The sequence below is a fragment of the Ovis canadensis genome, chromosome 7, assembly GCF_042477335.2.
Source record: "Ovis canadensis isolate MfBH-ARS-UI-01 breed Bighorn chromosome 7, ARS-UI_OviCan_v2, whole genome shotgun sequence".
Lineage (NCBI taxonomy): Eukaryota > Metazoa > Chordata > Mammalia > Artiodactyla > Bovidae > Ovis > Ovis canadensis.
Window position 1 is genome coordinate 92,943,812 of NC_091251.1, and position 18,209 is coordinate 92,962,020.

At 38.4% G+C, this 18,209-nt stretch overlaps 1 protein-coding gene across 5 annotated transcripts in view; it reads left to right on the top strand.

Moving 5' to 3' along the window:
- Window positions 1-18,209, top strand: part of PCNX1 (pecanex 1) — a 190,092-nt gene that overhangs the window by 28,186 nt on the left and 143,697 nt on the right. For all 5 annotated transcript variants that reach the window (XM_069596912.1, XM_069596914.1, XM_069596913.1 and 2 more), the window contains exons 2-3: window positions 2,043-2,251; window positions 14,230-14,335. In XM_069596912.1, coding sequence (XP_069453013.1) covers window positions 2,043-2,251; window positions 14,230-14,335 — 315 coding nt within the window. The remainder of the gene's footprint in view (window positions 1-2,042; window positions 2,252-14,229; window positions 14,336-18,209) is intronic.

Below are 18,209 nucleotides of genomic sequence, written 5' to 3' on the forward strand. Positions count from 1 at the left end.
ACCTACCTACCATGGGGCGCCTTGATGAATGGGATTGTCCTAAAGTTCAGAAGTGACTGCCTCACTTATTTGTGCAAAAGGTGCCTACGTAGTGAAATACATACTCTTTAGACTAAAAAGATGAAATAAAAATAAAATAATTCCTTTGGGGATTTTCCTGGAGATCCAGTGGTTAGGATTCCACATTTCACCTGCCATGGCTTGAGTTCAGTCTCTGGTCTGGGAACTGAGATCTTGGGCCGTGTGGCCAAAAATAAATAAATAAATAAATAAAATTCTTTTTCTTTCTGATCTAACCTCTTCCTTTACTTCTAATTAATAGTCATTTTCTAGTTTATGGACAATGTTTGGTTACTAAGACCTTCATCTTCCTTTTCCCCCCAGCATTCTCTGTCTGCCTGAAGTGAAAGGTGGTACAGATAGGGAACTGAATTCTGTACTTTGTAGGAATTAGCTTATGCACTTACCTTTTTTTTTTTTTTTGGTGAATAAGCCAAAAGAAATTTTCCATTAGGATGATTAAGTAAAGGTAGCATCTCCAAGCTTCAGGTATACCAGTAGAAAAGCTAGATCCCGGTGCCAATCGACTGCCCCACTGTAGCTCTGTGAACTGTGGTTCTTAATTCTTCCCCTAGTTGACCCTTTGTGCCCAGCGAAATGGCCATAGGACTGATGGATTTGAGGGTAGACTCTGGAAGGAAGGCAGTCCCCTTGTTGTTGCTGTCTAGTTTTTCTTTATCTCAAAAAGTATTCAGGAAAGTTGGTTCAGATATTATTGATGGATAGAATTTATGGTTTAGGACAGGATTAGTACCTATGGTTCACCACCCCATCCCCAGGCATACTGCTTTGAAATTCTGCTAATTTTTGTTTTCATTTGCCATATTTATTTTTGCTGTTTTATTTTTACTCCCTTTTCTATTATACAAAGACAGAGCAGACAACTTTAAAGCTAATAAAAATTTAAGTTCAGTTTTTGTCTCCAAATAGACTAATGATTGTTTATGTTGTAGCTCAGTAGAAGCACCTTAGTAACTGGCAACAAAGTTCCCAAACCACACAAGGAGAGAGCATGGACTTAAAAGAATAATCTGAATGAATTTAGTATTTTGAACTTGGAAGCAAAACTGCTATTCAGTTTTTTTCTTATAGCTGGATATTGAACTGTGACTTACCATAGGGGAACAAAGAAAGGCCTCAGATGACTGGTAGTTGTATTACTAGTTACAAATTTATGGCTAAACACTCTCAGGAAAAATGTCTGATTAAAGGAGATATTGAGAAATATGACCTTCTAGTTAACTATTTGTTTTGAAAGGCAGACCTGAAATTTTTTTTCCCCAATTTTACAATTTCTCTCATAGTTAATCTATGAGGTTAACTATTAACAGCTTTTATTTTTTTAAGAGACAGTGAGGTTCAGCATAGATAGTGGACATAGTGTCTTTACATTGCTGCGCAAGGAAATGAGTGTGTTTATATCATTAAAAAAAGTTACAGGGAGCACATAAACAAGGATTATTTATATTTGGAGTACAACCCTGTCTTATTCACATATTATGTAATGTGATACATTAACTCTCTATTTGGATTATAAGCTTTTTGGCATGAACTTTATTTATACCAGTGCTGTCCACTGGGCATGTAACATGAGCCACATAGTTAATTTCAAATTTTCTAGTAGCCACATTATATATTTTATTTAACCCAATATAATCTAAATGTATTTCAACAAGTAATCAATATAAAGACTGAGATATTTTGCACCCTTTTCTCCATACTAAATCTTCAGAAACTATTGTTATTTTATTCTTAGTGCACATTTCAATTCAGGCTAGCCACATTTTGAGCACTCGATAGCCATAGGGAGAGAGTGGCTACTGTATTAATAGATAGTGCTGTCTTACACTTTTACAGTTTAATATTAGGAGCACAGTCGTTGCTTTGTGTGAGAATTTGTGTCTGTTATTTTAGCTACAGATTTCTCTGGTTGAATAAAGTATAAAAGATTTTAAAATGCCTGTCTTTTCTTTCTCTTTAAGGCCCTTCCTTCTTCCATGATTATAGTAGCAGTTTATTGTCCTGTGATAGCTGCTGTTTTCATTGTTCTGAAGATGGTCAACTATCGACTCCACAGAGCCCTGGATGCTGGAGAGATTGTAGATAGGAACGCAAATGAGTTCACAGATCAGCGAGCCAAAACTGAGCAAGGCAACTGTTCAACACGGAGAAAAGATAGCAATGGCCCAAGGTAAGGAAACCCATGCCACTCAGTTTTTAAGGGTGCACATGACGCCTGTGTCCAGTGATGTGGTTATTGTGTCAGGCCTGTTCTGTTCACCTGGTTTTACCACTGTGAATACAGTGACAGGTATGATTGTCACATTAGACAACGGCAAAGGTGACTATCTGGAGATAAATCAGTATCCTTGGCTTTACTAATGAACATGTTTGAATGATAATAATCAGAATAGTATAATAATTAAATACACCAAAGACCAAAACCAGTGGCAAACAAGGTAAAGAAGTAATAAAATATGACTTCGTAAATCAAAGCATTTTTACTTATACGTATATGTAGTTACATGTATGTACATATACTTATATACTTTTATATAAAATGTGTATACATCTTAAGCTGTGATAATATTTTACTTGACACTTATAATCTGCAGTTTTCCCTTTACTGTAATTTTTTTTCAGTTTTATATTCTCGCCTTAGAAACTTAGCTATTCCTTCCCTCGACCTTAGCATGACTGATTTCCTGTGTAGTGGTAACCCCCTCCTAGATGCTTTCTTTTCCTGTCTCAGCTAAAATATTCTCCCTGCTGCTCTCAGTCACATTCTACCCTGTTAGCCCAGCCTCAACCGAGGAATTTAGTTGTTACAGTCAAAAGGTTGTGACTTCTTAGAAATAATAGGTGTCCCTATTGTAACTCTTCAATTGTTGCTTTATGAGCATACAACATTTTTAAGCTCATGCAGCCCTCAGAGCAATTCTATGAGATGGATGCTGTTATTATCCCTGACTTACAGATGTGGAAAGTAAGGTGAAAAGGATCAAATAATCCAGGCATTCAGGCTCTGGAGTCCATGCCTTTTAACCACTATGCCGTGTTTCCACTCAGAATGATATATTATATCAAGATATAAATAATGCCATTAAAAAGGGGGTATTCATCTTCTAAGGCAGGGCAATATTTCTGTGCCATCTTCAGTGCACTTAAAGCCTTTGTCCTTTTTCAGTTACACTTTCCTTCATCCCTAACATGAGCATTGAACAGATATTTTACTCTTGTGATAATTTTATTCATAGCATAAATCACTATCTGAAGTAATCTTACTTAATCATTTGTTTGCATTTATAAGTTTCTTGAAGGCAGTGCCTTGTTTTTCTTACAAACTATTTTATTCCTAGGTTCTTGAACAGTGTCTTGCACTAATAGGTACTCAGGAAATATTTCAAATTAGTGAAAACATTTTTTTTCTGTGATAGTATTTTTTTTCCCCCCTGTGATAGTATTGTTAATGACTGCACAATATTCCATTTTGTGGGTATATAATAGCTTAATTTAGCTATCTTGTTTTTAGTTATTTAAGTTATTTCTAATTTAAATTTAAGTATTAGACCACTGTGATGTTTAAATTTTAAATGACTAAAATGTTTTTTATCATGATTTAGCAGAAGTAGAATTACTCAAAAAACTATACCCCATTTTTTAATATATATTGCCCTAGTTCAAAGAGTTTTACCTTTTAATTATTGTGATCAGCAGTTGGAGGGTCTTCCCCCCCCCCCCCCCCCCCCGCTTTTGGCAGCACTGATTATTCAGTATTTTCACAAGCTGGTAAATATCTCATTGTTTAATTTTTTCAGTTTTCAGATTACTAGTGAAATGGAGGCATTTTCCTTATGTTGTTCCATTTAAATTTGTTATTTTGCGAGTTGTATGTTTTTCTATCAGTGGTTAATTTTTTACTGTTGGTTTGGAGAAGATACTTATGAAGGATATCAACTCATCTTTTATGTCAAATACTTTTCCTTACTTTATGGCATTTTATTTATGTATTTATATGCCACAATTAATTTTTTTATGATCTGTTCTGTTCTATGCAAGTTTATTAGTTCTGTCTTTGATATCAAGTTTTGTAAGATTTTTCTTTCCCCAAATTATGTAAATTTTCATCTGTGTGTACTTTCAATGTTTTTACCACTTTATCTTTTATTTTTTACTTGTAGTCAATCTGAAGAACATTTCTAACTTTTTTTTCAGATTTGTTAGGACCAACAACATTGAATGAATAATACATCATTATGTCCATTTCTGGGCTCTGTTTTCTGCCCCGTTGATCTCTCCCTTTGCTTAGAATACACTGGCTTTCTAACATGCTTAATACTTAGCAGTGTGAATCGCTCGTCACTATTTTAGTATTTTCTTAGTTATTCTCATGTGTATGCTTAGTTTTTTGTGAGATGTTCCCTTGTCTGCTCATCCTCCAGAAAATCTCAGTAGAATTTTGATGATAATTGTATTAAATTTGGAGGGAACTCAGCTTTTAAAATAGAAAGCCTCACTCAGAGACTTTGTGTGGTTGTTGTACAGTCACTTCGTCTTGTCTGGCTCTTTGATGGGCTGCAGCACGCCAGGCCTCCCTGTCTCTCACCATCTCCCAGAGTTTGCCCAAGTTCATGTCCACTGCATCAGTGATGCCATCCAGCCATCTCATCCTCTTATGCCCTCTTTTCCTTTTGCCTTTAATCTTTCCCAGCATCAGATTTTTCCAGTGAGTCGGCTGTTCACATCATGTGACCAAAATATTGGAGCTTAGCTTCAGCATCAGTCTTTCCAATGAATTTTCAGGACTGATTTCCTTTAGAATTGACCGGTTTGTTCTCCTTGCTGTCCAAGGGACTCCCTTGTATATGTATATGGTATATGTGCATAAATCTTTTAGTGGATTCTACATAGTTCTTAAGTCTATTCTATTTCTGTTATGAAATGCATACCCCCATTTAGTGGGTGAGCAAAGAGAATGTAGATTCTGCACTTAATCTGCCAGGGGCTTGATCAGTTCCTGATAGTATGACCTTGGGGGAGTTAAGCTTTTATGCCTTGGCTTCCTCATCTGGATGATGAGACAAATAATAGTACTATCTCTAGGATTCAGTTCAGTTCAGTCCCTCAGTCGTGTCTGACTCATTGCAACCCTGTGAACCACAGCACGCCAGGCTTTCCTGTCCATCACCAACTCCTGGAGTTTACCCAAATTCAGGTCCATTGAGTCAGTGGTCATTCCCTTCTCCTCCTGCCCTCAATCTTTCCCAGCATCAGGGCCTTTTCAAATGAGTCAGCCCTTCGCATGAGGTGGCCAAAGTACTGGAGTTTCAGCTTCAACATCAGTCCTTCCAGTGAACACCAGGACTGATCTCCTTTCGGATGGATCTCCTTGCAGTCCGAGGGCCTCTGAAGAATCTTCTTCAACACCACAGTTCAAAAGCATCAATTCTTCGGCACTCAGCTTTCTTCACCATCCAACTCTTACATCCATACATGACTACTGGAAAAACCATAGCCTTGACTAGATGGACCTTTGTTGACAAAGTAATGTCTCTACTTTTTAATATGCTATCTAGGTTGGTCATAACTTTCGTTCCAAGGAGTAAGCATCTTTTAATTTCATGGCTGCAGTCACCATCTGCAGTGATTTTGGAGCCCAAGAAAATAAAGTCAGCCGCTGTTTCCACTGTTACCCATCTATTTGCCATGAAGTGATGGGACCAGATGCCATGATCGTCGTTTTCTGAATGTTGAGCTTTAAGCCAACTTTTTCACTCTCCTCTTTCACTTTTCATCAATCTTCACTTTCTGCCACAAGGGTCGTGTCATCTGTTCATCTGAGGTTCTTGATATTTCTCCCGGCAATCTTGATTCCAGCTTGTGCTTCCTCCAGCCCAGCGTTTCTCATGATGTACTCTGCATAGAAGTTAAATAAGCAGGGTGACAGTATCCAGCCTTGACGTATTCCTTTTCCTATTTGGAACCAGTCTGTTGTTCGATGTCCATTTGTAATTGTTGCTTCCTGACCTGCATACAGGTTTCTCAAGAGTCAGGTCAGGTGGTATGGTATTCCCATCTCTTTCAGAATTCCACAGTTTATTGTGATCCACACAGTCAAAGGCTTTGATATAGTCAAAGCAGAAATAGATGTTTTTCTTGAATTCTCTTGCTTTTTCAATGATCCAGCGGACATTGGTGATTTGATCTCGGGTTCCTCTGCCTTTTCTACCAGCTTGAACATCTGGAAGTTCATGGTTCACGTATTGCTGAAGCCTGGCTTGGAGAATTTTGAGCATTACTTTACTAACGTGTGAGATGAGTGCAATTGTACAGTAGTTTGAGCATTCTTTGGTATTGCCTTTCTTTGGGATTGGAATGAAAACTGACCTTTTCCAGTCCTGTGGCCACTGCTGAGTTTTCCAAAGTTACTGACATTGAGTACAGCACTTTCACAGTATCATCTTTTAGGATTATGAGACTAAATGAGGTCATATATGCAAAGCACTTAGAACTATTTCTGATACATGGAACAATGTAGTAATTGCTAGCTCTTATTAGTTCTGTATAAGTTATATATGATTAATTCTGGATAATTGTATATATTCTTAATGCTTATTTTACTTATCTTTTCTATTTTCTTTTAGTTTTCAAAAAGATTTATTGTTAAATATATATTTCAAACAGTATATCAAGTATATGTGAGAATAATAACCAAGTGAATACTTAACCACCACACAGCTTAAGTAATAGGACATTATACAAATTCAAGTCTTTCTCATTTCATTCTACCCTTTTCTTTTCAGGAGTGATCTTTATTTTTAAATATTTTATTAATAATTCCATTGGTTTACTGTTATACAGTCTGTCAGTTCAGTTCAGTCGCTCAGTCGTGTCTGACTCTTTGTGACCCAATGAATGGCAGCACACCAGGCCTCCCTGTCCATCACCAACTCCCAGAGTTTACCCAAACTCATGTGCATCGAGTCGGTGATGCCATCCAGCTATCTCATCCTCTGTCGTCCCCTTCTCCTCCTGCCCCCAATCCCTCCCAGCATCAGGGTCTTTTCCAATGAGTCAACTCTTTGCATGAGGTTGCCAAAGTATTGGAGTTTCAGCTTCAGCATCAGTCCTTCCAGTGAACACCCAAGACTGATCTCCTTTCGGATAGTCCTAAACCTATTATTACTTAATTTTGTCTGCCTAAGATATCCTAAAGACAGTCATACTATTTGTATTTCTCTGTGAAGGGCTTTTTTTGTGCAGAATTTCGTATTTTGTAGACTTACGTATGTTGATGCTTCCGGCTGTTATTTGTGTTTGCTCTTGTATAGTCTACTACTGTTGGAGTAGACTACAGCTTATCCGTTTTCCTGTTGATAGTCATTCAGATTGTTTCTAGGTTTCTTGCTCAGATAACACATTATCATATGTTTCTTTGGCCACATGTGTATATCTAATATTCGTAAGCTGGTTCACAGGGCATTTTCACATTCAGTTTTATTAGGTAATTCCAAGCTGTTTACCAAAACAATAATACCAGTTTATGTGCGAAAGTCCTTATTGTTTCATATCCTCAGTATTTGATTTTGTTGTTGTTTTTGTAAGTTTTACTAGTTTTCCATTTTAACAGCTGAGTGTTAGGTGTGTCTTATTTTGACTTCTATCAATAGTTAACCTTTCTGATTACTAGTGAGACAGACCGTCTTACTTCACATATATGATCCATTTAAGCTTTCTGTTCTTTCCAGTGCCTGTTTATTTCTTGTTTCATTTTTCTTTGGGGTTCTCCTTTTTTTGTTAAGAAGGAGTTCAAGAGAGAGGGGACTTATGTATACCTATGGCTGATTCACGTTGATGTATGGCAGAAACCAATACAATATTGTAAAGCAATTATCCTTCAATTAAAAATAAATAAAATTTAAAAATATATATTCATTATATTACCCCTTTGTTGATTATATACACTACAGATGTCTTTTTCCAGTTTATAGCTTGTCATTTTGCTTTTCCTAAGATTTCTTATGATTATCACACATTTCTTTAATTTATAGTTTATTGATTTTTTTTGGTAATTAATGTTGTTGTGTCTTATTTAAGAAATTATTTTCTACCCAGATATCAAAAAATACTCTCAGAGATTGTCTTTTTAAAATTCGATGTTTCTTTGTTTTCACATTTCAGTTGTACTGGAAATTATTATGTTCTGTTGTCAGGTATGGATTTTAGGGTTTGTTTTTCTTTATATATAACTGGCTTAATCAGTATTTGTTATAAGACTGTCTTTTCCTTTTTGACCTGTGGGACTCAGTTTATCATAAATTGTTTTCACATATGGTGGGTATGTTTCTGGGCTCTATTCTGTTCTGTTAATATAGTTTATGCCTATGTAGTTACTACACAGTCATAATTGCTATAGCTTTGTAACAAGACTTTTGATAACTAGTGGGGCAAACCTTGTACCTTGTTTTTTTTCAAGAGTGGCTTTGCTACTCTTGATCTTTGATACAAACTGTAGAGTCTGCTAGGCAAAGTCTACAAGGACTTAGAGTTTTTATTAGCATTACATTGGATATGTAGATTCCTCTGCTGAGATTCGATATCCTTACAATATTGTATCTTTCCATTTATTTAGTCGTCTTTAATGTCTCTCAGTAAAGATTTATCATTTCTCCATTAAAAGGCTTTCATAGCTTTTATTAAATTCTATCAACTTTTTCTAATTACTTTTTGTTTAAATGTAGTAGTTTACTTTGTTTCCAGCAACCTTATTAAACTCCCTTTTAATGGTAAAATTTTATAGGTTATTTTTTGATTTGCTGCGAATGATGACAGTTTTATTTCTTCCTTTCTATGACTTATTCTTCTTGTTTAACTTTTCATTGACTATAACTTCTAACACATGGTTAAATTAAAATAGTATTGGTGTACATCTTTGTCTTTCTTTAATCTTAAAGAAAGTATCTTGAAGCATTACCGTTAAATAAGATCTTTTTTGCAGAATTTGCTTTTGACATCTCCTTTCCCTCACTCTCCCACTTACAAATCTCTGTTCTGAGGAACAGAAATGAATAGGAACACAAATGCACTTATTTTCAGAGCCTCTCACTGTGCTTGGTACATTAGAGCTGTCAGTTTGTTGCATGGATGAACAATTGCAGTAGGAAAGACTGCTGCTGCTTCTGGTTGCCATTGGCCGTGGTATGGCAGCTCAGAAATAATGATCTTAAATCCTGATCTTAAAGAAAGAGTCAACATCATTTATGTATGTATTACCTTTCTAACGTTTCAGGAGAGGAAATGAGCACGTTGAATTTTAGAATGTGAATATGTGAAGGCAGAACATATCTTTTCTGTTTCTTGTGCAGTGATGCTTGCAATATTGTAAATTAAGGAACCATTTAAAATATGCACAGGTGAGTTTTAGGCTAAATTTTCTGAAGATTTATTCTGTTTAGGGACTTTGTTTTTGTCTATTCATGCTTTTATGAACATCCGTGTGGTCTTGATTAGATTTACTGAGGTAGTACTGTGAAGTTCTAGTTAAAGCTTGAGCTGTTAATGATATTAGTTATCAACAAATTTATTTGTGACATCTTCTTTATAATTCAGATTAGACCCTGTCTACTTTCCTCTTTCCCCTGTACCTGTTTTTTTTTTTTTTAAACAGATGAGGAAATTAAGTCGTAAAGGTAGCGATTTCCTGAATTTGGTCGGTTCGGTCTACCACTTACTGCAGTAGACCACTTTGCTTCTGTGGGAATTGTAAACTACTTACTTTCCAGGTACATGCTGAAATCACCATTGCCGAAAATCTGCAAGCCTTGCTAGTAAAGAAAATTCTTACTCATTCAATTTATATATTAGAACACTGTTAACTGACTAAAAGTTGTGCTGCTTAATTTGTAAGGAAGAGAAAGGTACAGCAAGTTTGCAGGAGGATTTAGTTTTTTTCTATAAAAAGCACTATTTGTTTTTTCTTTCATCTTTTCTTCTCCCTAAGTACCTCCTTCCACTCAGTGTTGATCATTGAGCATTAGATCTAGATTATTTTTTCTCCACTGGAGATGACCCTCCACCACAGGAGATACTTGGCAATATTTGGAGACGCTTTTGGTCATTACGGGGAGAAATACCACCAGCATCTGGTGCATAGAAGTCAGGGATGCTGCTAACCATCCTGACAATGCACAAGACGGTTCCCAGCAGCTGAGACTACGTGGCCTCAAACGTCAATCGTGCTGATGTTAAGAAACCTTCTGTAGATAATGGAGTTTATTTTTGATTTTGAACTGGAAAGAGAACTTCAGTGCCTATTTGTTAAAAGGCATTATTAATATCTTAGACTGTGGCCTTTAGACTTAGACCTGGTGTTCAAATCTTATATCAGTCCTTACTGATTATGAGTACCTACATTCTCATGCGTAAGGGAAAAAAGCAGAAAGAACAGATATGATAATCCACTGTAAAGTGCTGAGTAAGTATTATTTGTGTCCTCCCTTCCCACCTGAATTCCATATACCATTGACTTGGCTTACGTTGTATATTCCTCTGAGAACTTAGGGAAGTTTTTACACCTTTCAGTTTTTTTATCTGTGTAATGAGGATGATAGTGTTTATAGCATAAATTTTAGGGGAATGTTTCATGAGAAAATGCAAATAAAACATGTGCCCTGTGACTAGAATATATTAAATATTTAGTAAATTTTGCTTTGTTATTAATTTTATGTTCTGATTGTAATCATTTGAACTTGCTCTCAGAAGTGATATGTAAAACTAAGAAAGATTATTCATCAACTGATGATTGAATAAACAAAATGTGTTCTATCTTTACGATGGAATATTTGGCCAAAGAAAGATATAAAGCACTGATACATACTATAACATGTATGAACTTTGAAAACATTGTGCTAAGTAAAAGAAGCCAGTTACAGAAGATTAGTGGTTGCTGAGGGCTGATGGGAGGAGGGAGGTGGGCTAATAGCTGAATGGGTTTTGCTTTTGAGATGATAAAGATGTTTTAAAATTGACTGTGGGGTGGATGCCTCACCACATTCACTTTGTGAATATATTAAAAATCATCAAATTGCACAGTTTCAGTGGATGAATTGTATGATATGTGAATTACGTATCATTATAGCTGTTGCATAGGTACTAGGGAAGATGAGAGCTGTCTGTCCTTTCTGTGGTATCGAACATTTTGTTCCTTGGTTTTCACCGTGCTTACCATCTTCTGATTCTTTGCAGTCTGAATTAGAGGATGCTTTCCAGTGGAGTTAGCAGTAATATTGCTGGTTATCACTCATCACTCGCTCAGTGGGTGATAACTGCTTGTATATACTCACTTAAGATTTTGCCAAATTAGAAAAGTATTTCTCATTCTGGCCTAGATAGCCTGTGTGACTTAACACCAAATGTCCAGCACACTTGAACATATTCCAGTTTTCTCACACATGGACATTTGTACACAGAGTCTGCCTTCATATTCATATCTGAGTTCCATTATATCTTGTTTTTATAGATGGGTAACTCAGACAGTAAAGAATCTGCCTGCAATTCAGAAGACGCAGGTTCAATCCCTGGGTTGGGAAGATCCCCTGGGGAAGGAAATGGCAACCCACTCCAGTATTCTTGCCTGGGGAATCCCATGGACAGAGGAGCTGGGCAGGTTATAGTCTATGGGGTTGGAAAGAGTCGGACACTACTGAGCGACTAACAACAAGTTAGAAAGCTGATTTCCATTGTTGGACATTAATTAGCCAACTGAGGTCAGTGGCCTAGACTTAGGGACCCCGTAAGCAAACAGGGACACGATGATTATTAGACCATTAATTAAAAAAAACACACTAGAACTCAAACAGCTTTAGTGATAAATGCGTAAATGGAAGGTGTACTTGTAAGCAGGTTCTATTTGCCTGTATCTTTTGATTAGAGTTGATGGAATATCCCACCTAAACAGGGTTAAGGTAATTTATGGCTCACAGTAGTGAAAAGTTTCTGTCTAAGGGATGTCATCAGATGTGGCAGTGTGCAGAATTTCAAGTAACTTCATGACTGGTTCCCTTTATGAGGCTGTGCTTTTCTTTTAGTTGGTTCCTCAGACAGGTTCTCCCCTTACGGTTGTAAAATGGCTACAGCAGCTCCGTGACTCTTCTCAGCATTTAAGACAAGCAGATACAAAGAAGTTTCTTCTCTCAATAGTAAACCGCTTCTGACCTGAGTTGGGTCATGTGCTTATTCTGGAACTACTAATTGTTTAGACCGAGAGATTGGGATATGCTGACTGACTTTGGCCAGTAGAGCTTCCCTTTAACCCTGAGAGTGGGGTCAGCATTACCCCAGCCATATGAGAGCCTGGGTTGAGGTGATTCACCAGAAGAATTTGGGATTGCTTTTTCTTTTTGTTAACAAGGAGGTTGAATTAGATGCCAAATGGTAAAATAACCTATGGCCACAATAATGTTCAGCATTAGAGCTTTTATCCTTGGTAATGATAGCTAAAAAATTCATAGACTGGATATCAGGTAGAGTGAATAAAAAACTTGGGGCAAAAGATAAGATTATGATAATTACGATAATAATTAGGCCTGAATTATTCTAAAAGTGTGTTCTAGAGGAAACTTATTATAAAATGGTCTTAAATGCTTTGAAATTTGTCTTATCTTGTTTCCTTATTTTGGGATGCCATTATCTTTAAGTATTTTAAGTGGACTTCTCAGTTATTTGAACTTAGTGCTTTTCTCTTATGTCTTTCTAATGCCTGTTTTTCGGAGAAGGCGATGGCACCCCACTCCAGTACGCTTGCCTGGAAAATCCCATGGATGGAGGAGCCTGCTAGGCTGCAGTCCATGGGGTTGTGGAGAGTCGGACACGACTGAGCGACTTCACTTTCACTTTTCACTTTCATGCATTGGAGAAGGAAATGGCAACCCACTCCAGTGTTCTTGACTGGAGAATCCCAGGGACAGATGAGCCTAGTGGGCTGCTGTCTCTGGGGTTGCACAGAGTCAGACACGACTAAAGCGACTTAGCAGCAGCAGCAATGCCTGTTTTACTACGTAGCATCATTTCAGTTTTTTAAACTTGTGCCTTCTAATTCAGCACATACAAATCTAAAATCTTAAGTTTCCAATTCTGTAAAACAAGTTAGTGTCCCAGTGAAATTCTGTTAATTTTAGAAGTACAGATACAAATAGCTTGACCAGGATCATCATTCTTATGCATGTTCTTTATTGTGTTAGGCAGCTTAGACTGTACTCTTGGAGAGAACAGGTTGTGTAAGATCTCATTACCTTCTGACCAATTTCTCTTTGCCGTTGGGAAACAAAAGGCAAATCATCTCTTTGCTACAGTGGTTTTATGGCATATATCATAAAGTGAAAGTGAAGTCGCTCAGTCGTGTCTGACTCTTTGTGACCCCATAGACTGTAGCCTACCAGGCTCCTCTGTCCATGGGATTTTCCAGGCAATAGTACTGGAGTGGATTGTCATTTCCTTCTTCAGGGGATCTTCCCAACCCGGGTCTCCCGCATTGTAGACAGACGCTTTACTGTCTGAGCCACCAGGGAAGTCCTTGTATATCATGAAGTGCGTGTTATATTTAGTCTGGTGCAATTATAGTCGGGAGGAGGCCATGGCACCCCACCCCAGTACTCTTGCCTGGAAAATCCCAGGGATGGAGGAGCCTGGTGGGCTGCAGTCCATGGGGTCGCTAAGAGTCGGACACGACTGAGCGACCTCACTTTCACTTTTCACTTTCATGCATTGGAGAAGGAAATGACAACCCACTCCAGTGTTCTTGCCTGGAGAATCCCAGGGACGGGGGAGCCTGGTGGGCTGCCGTCTATGGGGTCGCACAGAGTCGGACACGACTGAAGTGACTTAGCAGTAGCAACAATTATAATCAAGGCCAGGTTCTAATACTGAGTGGATGTAGAGAAATTGGGAGAGAGTTTTAAATATTTTGGAATAGTGACGTGGTTATAAAATAATTCAAATTATTGGACTTACAGAGGAAGAATAATTTTTTTCTATTTGCTGTATTAAATACTTGAACCTCTTAGTTTTACAGAAAAAAAGTATAACTTAGTAAACAAACCAAAAGAAAACAATTGGTGTCAGAATAAGAACAATTACTCTCTTTTTCTCCCCCCCCCCCCCCCCCCCACACAGTGATCCTGGTGGGGGAATTGAAATGGCTGAGTTCATTCGAGAGGCCACACCCCCAGTTGGTTGTAGTTCAAGAAATTCTTATGCTGGCCTGGATCCAAGCAACCAGGTAGGAACCTGTGCTATTCTGTTTTGCTTTTTTCTTTCCTCTGGATGGTGGTCTCAGGTGTTCTCTTGTCTGTTAGTCAGTTGATGTTTGGGTTTATCTTGCTGATAATTTTTTGATTTGTTTACTGATCATTGTTTATTACTATTACACAGAATTTTCACATTAATTAAGTACTTTGTTGCTGAGCACATACCACATGCTCATTGCCCGGGGTAGTTTTGATCAAAATAGTTGTGAATGCCCTTAGGAACTTGTACTTATTTGCCTTCACAGTGTCTGTATTGGCAACATCTCAGTCTCTTTGTGGAATGAAATGGCTTAGTTCTTAAATATGGCTGCACTTTTTATATTCTTAATTAAACCTGCACTTTCTTCATACTGACAAAATATTGGCAGATTACCCTGGGGAGTAAGCCTATGATTTTGCAACAAACTTTTGAACAGCCACACCTTCTACTTTTTATTTTTTGGTAGCGCTGACAAAAGGACAGCAGTGGCTAACCACCTTTGGTAACTATACTCTTGGCCTTGTGTCCATTAGACTTGCCCTGTTGCAGGAAAGAGAGTGGGGCACGAGAGGATGGTCACATCCCACGTCACATCCAAGTCCCTGGGACAGTTGCCAAGTGTGGGTTCGTGGCTTCACACAGGAAAGAATTCAAGAGGTGTCTTAGTAAAGCGAAAGAAGGGTTATTCAGGCAGGAAACACACTGGACAGAGTGTGGACCAACTCAGAAGGTAAGAGAAGCCCAGGGTATGGTGTTGTCAGGCTTTATAGGGTTAAGTAGTTTCCTATCACTTAACCCTATAGTGATAGTGAAGTCACTCAGTCATGTCTGACTCTGCGACCCCATGGACTATAGCCTACCAGGCTCCTCCATCCATGGGATTTTCCAGGCAAGAGTACTGGAGTGGGTTGCCATTTCCTTCTCCAGGGGATCTTCCCAACCCAGGGATCGAACCCAGGTCTCCCTCATTGTAGGCAGATGCTTCACCTTCTGAGCCACCTGGGAAGTCCCAGGTTCATAGGCTAATGAGTGGGAGGAGTATTCCAGCCATTTTGGGGAATGGGTGGGAATTTCCAGGAACTGGGCCACTGCCTACTTTTTGACCCTTATGATCAGCCTTGAACCTGTCATGGCACCTGTGGGTGTGTCATTTAGCTTGTTGATGTGTGTTGTTTTTTTTTTAATTGAAGTATAATAGCTTTACATTATTGTATTAGTTTCTGCTGTAAAACAAAGTGTATCAGCTATATATATACATATATCCCCTTCTACTTGGACTTTCCCCCCCTCAACTCATCCTACCCTTGTATGTCATCACAGAGCACTGAGCTGAGCTCCGTGTGCGATACAGCAGGTTCCCACTGTTGTTTTTCAGTCACTAAGTTGTGTCTGACTCTTTGTGACCCCATGGACTGCAGCACGCTAGGCTCCTCTGTCTTCCATTATCTCTTTGAGCTTGCTCAAGTTCATGTTCCTTGAGTCAGTGATGCTGTCTAATCTCATCCTCTGCCGTCCCCTTCTCCTTTTGCCTTCAATCTCCCAGCATCAGGGTGTTTTTCAATGAGTCCAGTCTTTGCAACAAGTGGCCAAAGTATTGGAGCTTCAGCATCAGTCCTTCCAATGAATATTCAGGGTTGATTTTATTTAGAATTGACTGGTTTGATCTTGCTGTCCAAAGGAATCTCAAGAGTCTTATCCAGCACCACAATTCAAAAGCATCAGTTCTTCAGTGCTCAGCCTTCTTTATACTCCAACTCTCACATCTGTACATGATTACTGGAAAAAACTCCTGTTAACCTTTGTCCTGCTTCATTTTATACTTCATGGCCAAACTTGCCTTATTCCAGGTTTCTCTTGATTTCCTACTTTTGCATTCCAATCACCTGTGATGAAAAGGACATCCTTTTTTGATGTTAGTTCTAGAAGGTCTTATAGATCTTCATAGAAGCAGTCAATTTCAGCTTCTTTGACATTAGTGGTTGGGGTATAGACTTGAATTACTGTGATGTTGAATGATTTGCCTTGGAAATGAACTGAAATCATTCTCTTATTTTTGAGATTGCACCCAAGTTCTGCATTTCAGACTCTTGTTGAGCGAGGGCTACTTCATTTCTTAGGGATTCTTGCCCACAGTAGTAAATATAATGTAACTGAATTATATTCACCCATTCCCATCCATTTTAGTTCACTGATTCCTAAGATGTTGATGTTCACTCTTGCCATCTCCTGCTTGGCTACATCCAGTCTGCCTTGATTCATGGATTTAACATTCCAGATTCCTATGCATATGGTTCTTTACAGCACTGGACTTTACTTTTACAGACACATCCACATCTGAGCATCGTTTCCACTTTGGCCCAGCTGCTTCATTCTTTCTGGAGCTATATTAGTGATTGCCTCCCCACTCTTCTCCATTAGCATATTGGACACCTTCCGATCTAGGGGGGCTCAGCTTCTGGTGTCATATCTTTTTGCCTTATCATAGTGTTTATGGGATTCTCAAGGCGAGAATACTGGAGTGCTTTGCCATTTCCTCCAGTGGATCACTTTTGTCTGAACTCTTCAACACGACCCATCCGTCTTGGGCGGCCCTGCACAGCAGCATGACTCGGTAGCTTCACTGAGTTATGCAAGTCCCTCTGCCAAGGCTGTGATTCATGAAAGGGTGCTCACTAGCTATTTGTTGTATAGTAAATAGGTGTCATCCCAATCTCCCCATCCTTTTCACCCTCTCCTTCTTTCCTTGCTGATGTATTTCGATGAGTGTGTACTAAGGCCCAAGGTCTAAGAGAAGTAGGCTATTTTGGACCTAGTTGGTTCTAATCATTTTATGTCATTTCCTTGGGCTGTGTCATTCTTTCAAAGCTTGTGTCCTGCCCCTATCCTGTCTCAGCCCTACTTGTTTTAGGGAGGGAGTCCCATCTTGAATATATTTGACTCATGTCTGCACCTAAATGCATAGCACATCTGACTGATTTGGTTTTCCTTAAAATATTAACTCTTGTATTAAAAAGGGCAGATGTCAGAAGCTATTGTGCTACTTGGATTTTGGTGTTTTAGTTTTATACTGTTTATAACAAAAGAAATTATTGATGTAATTATTGTTATCCTTTAGGAAAGCTGAAATGAGGAAGTAAGTTGGACTTTTTGTATATTGGTAGAGAGATTATCAATACAAAGATACCGTGTTTCTTGTACATGTTTTATTATATAGCTCTCACTGCACGTAGTCATAGTGGTTTCTAGTCTTCAGTACTAGATCGTGAGCTCCTTGAACACTGGGGCACTATCATAGTCACTGGCACCGTTCTTTCCTTCATGCCACTGCTGCCCGTCTCCTTTCCATCTTCTATTCTCCATTTCCCCACCCCCCACCCCCCCATTTTTTAAACTGTCGCTTATACTCCTCTCTTTCTGTCACTTACCTTCCTTAAGATGTTTTAGTGCCTGATGGTATTTAAGGCATTTTGCTTATCTGGGATGTGGAGTGGGTCTCACCCTCTCCACCTCTTACCCTCGAAGGGTTTGCAATTTCATGCATGCTCAGTCGTGTCCAACTCTTTGTGACCGCATGAACGGTAGCCCACCAGGCTCTTCTGTCATGGGCTTTTCCAGGAAACTATTGGAGTGGGTTGCCATTTCAATTTCATAGTAGATATCTATAAGTAACTGAAGTTATGATATATTACCAAGGAAATATAAGTAAAAGGTGCAAAGTAATAGTTGTCATAGAAATGGTACAGAAAAGGGGCTAATGATTTCCGAGGAGAAAATAAATGTTTCCAGCTAGAGAGATAGATGGCAAGCTTTCATGGAGGAGGTGGCCTTGCCTGATTGCCTTTAGTTAGAAGTAATTTTTGTTTTCT